Source organism: Alligator mississippiensis, chromosome 2 (genome assembly GCF_030867095.1).
Source record: "Alligator mississippiensis isolate rAllMis1 chromosome 2, rAllMis1, whole genome shotgun sequence".
NCBI lineage: Eukaryota > Metazoa > Chordata > Crocodylia > Alligatoridae > Alligator > Alligator mississippiensis.
In genome coordinates, this window is record NC_081825.1 from 174519156 (window position 1) to 174528980 (window position 9825).

The following is a 9825-nucleotide window of genomic DNA, read 5'->3' on the forward strand; positions in this document are numbered from 1 at the left end:
AATTTTGAATTTGCAATTTTTCTGGAAATTTTTTTAGTGTTTACAGTGCTACTGCACAGGTATCAACTTTATGCTTAAGTCGACATAAGTCACCATATTTACTGTGCAGTAAATGTGCACTTGTAGATGCTCCCACACAGTGTTGATACATTCTAATGCCTGCATATGTAGATGCCAGCCTATTCCTACTTACTGCACAGTAACTTACTGCACAATACATTTGAGTCAGCATAAATGCACATGTACACAAGCCTAGGGTGAAGAATAATTGAAATGATAGGAAAACTACAAATCTACACACATGGAAAAAAATACCTCCTTTTACCTGCTTACCTTAGCCTGGAAAAAGCAAAGGTTAAGCCAGAAATGCCTTAGTGAAATAGATTCTAGTGGTTTGTGGACAAAGTGCATTAGCATACTTACACAAAGTCCAATATCTTTTATTTGCTGTCCAATATGTTTTATTTGCTATGATAAAACCTATGTTTATTTCAGGCATAGAATAGTGGACTGACTTACACCTGGACTCTGATCAAACACTAGGGATACTCCACATGAACCACTCTGGGTTTCCTAAGTGTTGCCACACTACTGCTTTACTTAGAGGACTGCAATCATGCTTACATGTTGATCACAATCTTCAAACAACAAGAGTCTTCTGTTTCTCAATGGATACAGTTCACAAAACTCATCATTTAAATGAGGAACACTTGCTTCCAAAAAGTTCACAAGCACTTTTCATATCCAAATGATAGCTTTACCGAGCCATTCCAACCACTCCCTGTGCTATTTAGTACATTTACACTTAACAACATGAATGTGCCCAATGGACACCCAGATAAATGCTGACAATCACGCCTGTGGAGCACAACACAGTGCCCTATTCTCTCATAATCTTCCTTCCATCTGTAATACAGAATTATTGCCAGCACAAGAGGGCAAAGTTAAAATTGTGTTGTGATGGTCATGTATACTGTAACTAATTTTTTATTCATTTTCTGAACTAAGTTATGTGACTTTCCTCATTTTGGCTAGGCATTAGACTTCACTGAACAATACTAATTGTGTCAACCAAGTTTTGGGTGATATAATTTAATATAATTTTGCAGCAAGATACCTAGACTTTTGTTTCATAGAGTTCAATGATATCAAAAACTAGGTTCCTCTTAGTCACTATCTGGGCACACGACTCCTTTAGATTTCCATGACAATCCCAGCCTGCAGTGCTATGCAGTACTACCCTGACTTTCTTGGGCTCCTGCAAAGCCAAGAACACAGAAGGTGTCACATTGTTAGCAGTCTCTCGCTAACTTTCAGGAGATTAAAAGGAATCAATTTTGATCAATGGTGCTATTTTCTAGTTTGCATCAGTGGTTTTCAACATTTTTCATTTGCAGACCCCTAAAAAAATGTGAATGGAGGTGCAGACCCCTTTGGAAATTTCAAATGGACATGTGGACCCATCTGAATTGTAAGTGTGGGTATTCACATATTTTTGATTGATCATAGTCATTTTCTGTGGATTCCTCAGATATCTGCTGACCCCCAAGGGTCCACAGACCACTGTTTGAAAACCACTTGTCTACATTATTCCTTGCATGTGTGAAGGATCTTTTCAATAGCTGAGCACAGAAAAATAGGGGATTGAGTTCCCTGCGAAAATAACACAAAAGAGAAGAAAGAAAACAACATTAAGATTGCATACATTTTAGAGACAGGTTTCTGTGTGGCTATCCCCAGGGAACAGGGAAGATATTTTAATAATCCTATTTGTGCTTGGACTCACCAAGGATTCCTCCCCAACTGCCACTTAACCAAATATATAAATAAACCTCCAGCCACAAAGCACTATCCCCTTTTGGGGGGTAATGTATGTACCTTTTCCTCCTGAAGGTAAGTTTCATTGCCCTGACTTCGATGCAGCTGAAATAAATATTTCCCTTTGGTTCTGGCAATTGGAAATCAATTTGAGTTGAAGCCCATTCATGTACAGTGATGAGATCTGTAGTAATTTGAGCCTTGACTAGCTAAATAAAACATTTTGTTTATTTGCTCGTGTGCGTGCATGCATGCATGTGTGCTTTTCCTTTACAGTTAGTATATTGGTAAGGGAAACTGTACTGATGCTTTCTGGATTCCAGGTGATGTGTGAGGGATTACTTAAATAAAAATAAACCACTGAAAAATAAAAGTATGGGTGACTGGCTGGAGTGCAGGTGGTAGCGCTGGAACGATGTTACGGCAACGATAGTCCAGGAAATATGCAAGAGGCGAGGATTTTGTGGGAGATAATATCTTTTATTGGATCAGTTGCATAGCTGGGAGAAATCTTAGACAAGCTTTAGGGGTATCTTGTACCTGAAAACTTGTCTAAAATCTCTCCCAACTATGCAATAAAAAATACCACACCCCAAAAATACTTGCCTTTTGCAATGCCACTGGACATTCTAAGTATTTTCCATGTTCTGGTGTTCATTTGCCTTGCTCCGCTTAAGCCAATGTTGATTTAACCTAGGTAATATGTGGTGACTATAGCATACTTAAACTTGAAGTTTAAGTATTTAACAGCTCTGCAATCAATAGTGTACAAACTGATGTGTTATCATGCTGGCTCAGTAAAGGGATTATTTTAAAGAACTGGGTTTATTTATGCAAAGTATTCCTGCAACCGGTCCCTAGTAAAATGTCAGGTTATAGCAAAATCTCATTGTTCATCTTCCTTCCTTGTGCACATCTGTGACTCTCACCAGGGCTCTCATCTACCCTTGTCTGTTATCATCTACTCTAGGTGGACCTCAACAAATGTCTATCAACCACAATCCCTGTCAAGGAGGTAATATTTAAAAAAATAATCAAGGTAAATTTGCATAGTAAGGTTAGTAGTCTGTTGGAAGTGAGAGGGTTTAAATACAACCAGTTTGTCTAAATCACTGAAGCAAAAATGTTTATTGATTCTTAGCATCAACTGATTCTCTGCTGTGTGACCTCTCCTCTGTATTTGGTAGATTTCTCAGCCTGTCTGATGTTGCTGTTTGTCTGCCTTGCACTAAGACACTTCCTTGAACATTTTACCTATCGAGCAAAGCCTTTCGTTGAAGCTGAAGAAGATCAAAATCTCAAACAGAAGGAAAATGTCCTTAAAAGTTACATTTTAAAACAGCAGCTATGGTAAAATTTAGGGTGCAAAGTAAAATAAATGTGTTTCATGGATCTTAGGGAAACAGATATTTTTGTAATTAACTGTTTATAATTTTCAAAGTATACTCTAATCCATCGGGAGGAAAAGTTCTGCTTCAGTTAAATTGGAGAATATGTTTCTTTTTAAAAGTTAAGTTTTACTAGAGCAGTAAAACCCATGTGCTTCCTCTGACAATTGTTGTTTGTATGATGGAAATGCAAGATTGGGTTTGTGTACCAAATGTTGTGTCATAGCATCAGGTTTTCAAGATTCAGCCAGTACCTCCCCCAGGCAAAATCATTACTTCAGTTTGACAGATGCTGCTTTTTCCCCCTTGCATACTTCTGGTGAACATACCATGAATCTTCTTGATCCCTAAGTATTTTCAACTGCTTGATGCTTCCTGCAGTTAGTGAAAGGAAGTCCCTACCCATTTAGGGGGAAAAAAAAGACTGCTTAAGTTATTCAACAAAGAATTAAGTTGTAAAGCCTTTGATCTAGTCACCAACCAACCTCTGAAAATTAAAACCTGATTTAGTGGAAACTTTTTTTTTTTTACCTGTTTTTAGACTTATTTCTATTATATGCCACTTTCATTGGCTTGCTCTTCCTTGCAAGGAATATAAACTGAGAATAACAGAAAAAGTTAGGCATAAAAATGTTCACATATATCAGAGCATGACTGTAATTGATTCCACTCTATACAATGTACAGGAGGGGAGAGGAGCATATAGAAATTACATCAGATCACTTACCTTCATGTAGCCATGGTAGGTAGCATCTCAGTAGCAGACCAGTGAATTTCTAGAAATAACAACTCTCTTCTTCTTCAGTAGACCTAAGACATTCAAATGACATGTCTTATGCATCCATAATGTAAATTGCAAGTAATACTTATTGGGGATTGATATAAGCAGGAGGTATAATTAAGTATGCAAAATCATGGACTTCACCCCTGTATTTATATTAGGAGTGTGTCCTTATTTGCAGAAGTTGGAAATTTGCTGAACATGGAATTCTAGAAGAGCACAAGGTATCACCAAACAACTTTAATTCTGCATCAATAAAGGTTTCTCCAGTGTAAAATCACTTTGGGAAGACATTAAAAAAGTGATTCTGCTTAGATGGTGCTGGACACATGCTTAGATCTGATTTGGATATGAATAATTGCTTCAGTAAAAGTATTAGAGGGCAAAATACTCTTGGGAGTTGCATAAGGAATTTTAACTTCAGACATTTACTGGAGAGCAATTGTTACTAGTAAAGCTAGTACCCAGTTGTTCCAGAATGTGACAACTTACAATTTTTTTAAACCAAATAGTCATAGAAAATTAGGGTTGGAAGGGACCTCAGGAGGTCATCTAATCCAACTCCCCGCTCAAAGCAGGACCGTTGCCATAGATCTCATCTCAGCCAAGGCTCTGTCTAACCTGGTCTTAAAAACCTCCGAGGATGGAGATTCCACAACTTCTCTGGGTGACCTGTTCCAGTGTTTTAAAACCCTCCTAGTGAGAGAGGTTTCCCCATCCCACCCTAATATCTAAACTAAATTTACCTTACTGCAACTTGACAACATTGCTCCTTGTTCTCCTCACCCCGCTATCTCTGAGAACAATTTAGCTCCATCCTCTTTGTAACCAGTCTTAATCACTGATTGCTCTGTCTATATTTAAAGATATGCATGAATACAGGCCTATTTTACTAACTTCAAAAGTATGCAAGAGTCTGCATATGAGTATGCAGAGCACAAAGTATGCAAGAGCGTAAAGTTTGAAGGAAATGACAATTAAAGGCATCAATAACTGAAAAACAGGATGGAAAGTGATATGGGTACCAAACATGATTGTACTGGATTAACTTGTTATTTGGTTTTTCATTTTGTTTTTGATTTTTTGACAAGGTAACTGCTTTTCTTGACAAAGCAAGTACTGTAGTTCTTATCCATCAGGACTTCAGTAAAACATTTGAAGCATTCATGGAAACATATTATTTAAACTGGAGAAGATAAGGAGTTTGATATGAAGAACTGATTAAGGAATGGAGAATGACATATGTTAATGAAAGAAGAGCACTTTAGCTGGTAGAATTATAATGGGGTTACTTAAGTGTTTTTTGGGGGAAAAAATCTTGTTTAAATATGGTGATGTAGTTATGATGAAATAAGTGTTCTGATGTTAGAGTCTTCTGTGACTATGGTAGTCATATTGTTAAAGCTACTATCAGTGGTCAAGGGGATCTGGCCTCTGAAATACAGGGAACCAGGGATTGAAAAACCAAGGCAATTCTCAAATATCCAGTTATAAACTTTATGAATGTGGAGTTGTATTTGTTGGTTCATGCCCTTTCAAAAGGAAGGTGGGAAAATGTAAACCTCTGTAAAAATGAAATCATACTAGCAGGACCCACAAAGGTATATTTTCAAGATCTGGGACAAGTATTATTGGAAGACTGTCACAGCTAGAAATATGCATATTTTTGCGGAGTAGAATAAAATAATACCATTCACTCAGAAGGGTATTCACTTGCCTGTCTTGCAGATTTCACAAGTGAGTTGCAGTTGCTGAATGAGGAATACTACAGAGAAAGGGTCAGGTTTCAAGAAGCAGTCACTTTTGTTTGACTTTAGATGATCAGGCAAACTGTGAACAATCAGCATTTAGACCAACTGTATAGCTGGGAGAGTTGTTGGACAAGCTTTTGAGTGTAACAAAAGCCTCGCCTGTCAGAAATGCCATGGACCTTCATACCTACAACAATACTCCAATCCTACAACAATCAGCATGTAACACTAGCTCCTCATCATGCATAACATCTTTTTCCTGAAGTTTTTCTAAATTGCCACTTGCTGTTTCTGATGAAACAATTAGTTTGGATCCATAGTGAAAAAGGCTTATGTGCTGTCTTTCCTTTTGTTTCTCACACCAAGTAACTCTGTGGTATGCAAAGAACCACACTATCCAGTGATAGCACAAACTATTTTAGGTAGTTATATCACAAGCTGCAACTGAGGGAAGAGATAAGAGTGAAGAGTGGGGACTAAATTTACACTTCTGGGCATAAGAACATGAGCCTCCTGTTGTGTTAACTTGAAGCCAAAGGGGAAATCCCAAAACTCTATGCTGTCCACTTCCTTGACAAGTTGCAGGGCATGCTAGGCTATGATAATACCCTGAGATAATGCATTTTTAAGAGCTCAAGTCATTCTGTGATATTCACACTTTCCCCTTACTTGTCTTCTCTTTCAGTGCAACCATCATTTTCTTCCTCTGCAGAGAAGAGTTTATCTGGTGAAAATGGAGAAGGGGAATCGCACTGTGGTGACTGAATTCATTTTAGTGGGATTCACGGATGACCCCAAACTGCGGATAGTTCTCTTTTTGATTTTTGTATTGATCTACCTGGGGACCTTGGTGGGAAATCTTGGGATGTTTGTTTTAATCAAAATCAACTCCCAGCTTCACACCCCTATGTACTTTTTCATCAGCAACCTGGCCCTCTTGGATTTTGGATACTCCACCATCATAACTCCAAGCACACTCATGACTTTAGTCACAGAGAACAAAGTCATATCATTCACAGGGTGTACATTGCAGTTCTTCTTGTTCTGCATTGCCGTGACATTGGAATGCTACCTGTTGGCAATAATGGCATATGATCGATTCACAGCCATTTGCAACCCTTTGCTTTACACAGTCATCATGTCTAAGCGGTTCTGCATGCTGCTGGTGCTTGGTGCATACTTCATGAGCTTCTTAAATTCAACAATTCAGACTACATTCATATTCCGTTTGCCCTTCTGTGACTCTGTCATTGATCATATCTTCTGCGATGTACCCCCCATCCTGAAGCTGTCCTGCTCTGACACACACCTCACTGACATTGTTCATTTCACCTGTGCTACAGTGCTTGTAACTTCAACAAGTCTGGTCATCTTCATCTCCTACATCTATATTGCAATTGCTATTCTAAAAATCAAATCTGCTCAGGGCAGACACAAAGCCTTTTCCACTTGTGCCTCCCACCTAACAGCTGTCACCATCTTCTATGGGACAGGTTCATTCATGTACTTACGGCCTAGCTCAAAATATGCTTTAGATGAGGACAAAATTATCTCTGTGTTTTATACCCTTGCGATCCCTATGGTGAACCCCCTGATCTATAGCCTGAGGAACAAAGAGGTGAAAGAGGCCTTCAGGAGGACCATAAAAAGGAAATTTTCTTCTCGATGAATCCAAATTCTGAGAATGATTTATTATGAATAAAATGGAGTGAAAAGCTGGAGTGATTTCTCTGTGTCATTATCCTACTTTTAAATGTATATCTCTTGTGCCAAAAGGAATGCATAGCCACAGTTTCCACAGAGAGCTGTGCACTGAACAGTGATTATTTCACTACCTCTGCATCTGGCATATGGCCAAAGTTATAGCTGCTCAGCCCTGGTTTGGGGACTGTCCTGTACTCAGTCACCATTGCACCCACAAATGTTCAAGGATTAAAAGTCAGGTTCTACAAAATCAGGAAAAGGGATGAAAAATCATGACATTTTATTAATAAAATAATAAAGATGTTGATGTCTGCCTTCTAGTTCTTTAAATTCTGGATGGTTTTGAACCATAGGCTACTCATTCCATGCAATTTTCTACCTGCTTACAAACTGGAATTTCTGTATCGTACACTTCCATATGTTGCTTGTATGCCAGGGTGGGTTGGATGTGTGCTAAAAAAATATATTTTATGGGTTTCTTTTATGAAGTTTTGCTGCCCTCACAAATGAGGATGAAGCCTTCAGTGCTTCTCTCCAACCTGCCCATCCTATGGTGACATCTATCTCACCAGATCTACTGACTCTAGACTCTGTCTCCTGTTCAGGGTGTATTTTCCTCTGCTTGGTTTCAGCCAAATCCTTGTTTTTCTATCTCTTTCTCCCTGGCAGTTCTGGGCTCCAGACCCTGCCTCAGTGCTCCAAGATCTAGGCCCTGCCTCAGTGATCCAGGACCAAGACCCTGACTTGAGCTATCCAACCCCCAGTCCTACATTGCCACTGGACTCTGTGGTCTGCAGCTCTGAAACTTGGGGTGCTTTCGCTGGTACCCACCACGGCCAGTCACCACTTACACTTTTGAGGCTCTTTCTCTCATACTGCTATTCCATGGTCTGGCCCCAGGAATTAAACCCACTAACTAAAACATTCAGTGCCTCAGCTAAACCATTCAAGGCTTCTCAGGGCTACCAACTTCTGCAAACCATATCTGCCCATAGGACCCCTAGAGAACCCCTTTGTGGCCTCCTTTCTCCCTTTTACCACTCCAAAGCTTCACAAATGTAAAGCAGTGAATTTAACCACTTAACTAAACAGGTGACCCATCTGGGTAAACTCATGACACAGAAGATCCTCCCCCATCTGTACCATCTGGCTTCTGTCAGCTCTCTGGAGTTGTGTCTATACATGTAAAAGATCTGGGAGCAGTTTACTCTTGAGTAAAATATTTCAGAGTGAACATCCCCCAGGTCATCATCATAGCCTGCATGCTGCATAACATCTGCAAGGCCTGGGGGGAGCTGTTTCTGCAAGTGTGTGGGTGGAGGAAGCACATGTTACGGAGGATACCTGGCAGTCAGAACACCAGCTGTAGTGTCAGTGACAGTGGTAGACCACACCTCCGAGGCCCTGGGCAAGATGAACACCCACCAGTGGGGGCCAGGGCACAGGGTGTGAGAGGCACTGGTAGACTACCTCCTCCTGAACTTTCCTCTTTAAGCCACCTGAACATCCACCCTGCTCCACCACCTACCCCCAGTAGGCCCACCACCTACCCCCAGTACCACACTCATTGCAAACAGTTCTCTGACAAGAAGTTTATTTCCCTCACAGAAACAGACTCTCCTTCCACCTCCTTCCCCAACAACAGAGCCCATTCCCTCCTCCCTCCCTTCCCAAAGAGCACCTCCCTAACCCACCACCAATAAAACACCCTCTTCTCCATGTGAACTATGTACATGGCTGTGTTTGTGTGTGCCCTGCTGGGCTGCGGGTCCATGGGGTGTAGGCTGCTAGGGCCAGAAGTCATGGGCAGCCTACCAGCACCCTGACTTCTGGCTATGCCCCCATTGATGATATGCTGTGGTGAGGCCAGCAGGCAGGGCACTCGCCCAGGGGTGATGGCAGCCATTGTTCTCCCAGTGAGCCTGTCTCCCTCTCCTTCAGCCAGTGACCAGGGCCAGCACAGGCTGCACATGGTGCTGGCCCCACTGTAGGAAGCTCCTGCTCTGTAGCCTTGTGAAGCCGGGGTGAGCAGTGTAGCTGGTCCCAGGTGTGTGGGGTGGGGGCTGGGTGGCAGGGGACCCAGGGCAGGTGATGGAATTCCTAGCTGGTGAAGGCTGCCCTGAACCTCCACCCAGGCCCACAGTGGGGGTGGGGGAGGCTGCTGCTGTGCAGCAGGTGGCTGTCAGGGGGCAGGCAGGACTATACCTGGGTTCAGGGCAGCAGGCAGCATGAAGGTGAATGCCAAAGCCAGAAAATTGTCCAGCATCCTGCAGTGCTCCTTTGTTGCCTCCACTGCCTTGGCCTCCAGCATAACTTGGCACTCCAGGACCTCAGTTATGATGTTCCTCCAGAGTAAGGAGCCTCACACTGAACTGCTGGTCTG

The 9825-nt window shown here is 41.4% G+C and overlaps 1 protein-coding gene across 1 annotated transcript; it reads left to right on the plus strand.

The window, feature by feature from the left end:
* The first annotated feature begins 6468 nt into the window (after positions 1 to 6468).
* LOC102565676 (olfactory receptor 5AR1) lies at positions 6469 to 7407 on the plus strand. The gene has a single exon (XM_006267727.1). The coding sequence runs from the start codon at positions 6472 to 6474 to the stop codon at positions 7405 to 7407; it is 936 nt and encodes a 311-aa protein (XP_006267789.1). The 5' UTR covers positions 6469 to 6471.
* The last annotated feature ends 2418 nt before the right edge of the window (positions 7408 to 9825 follow it).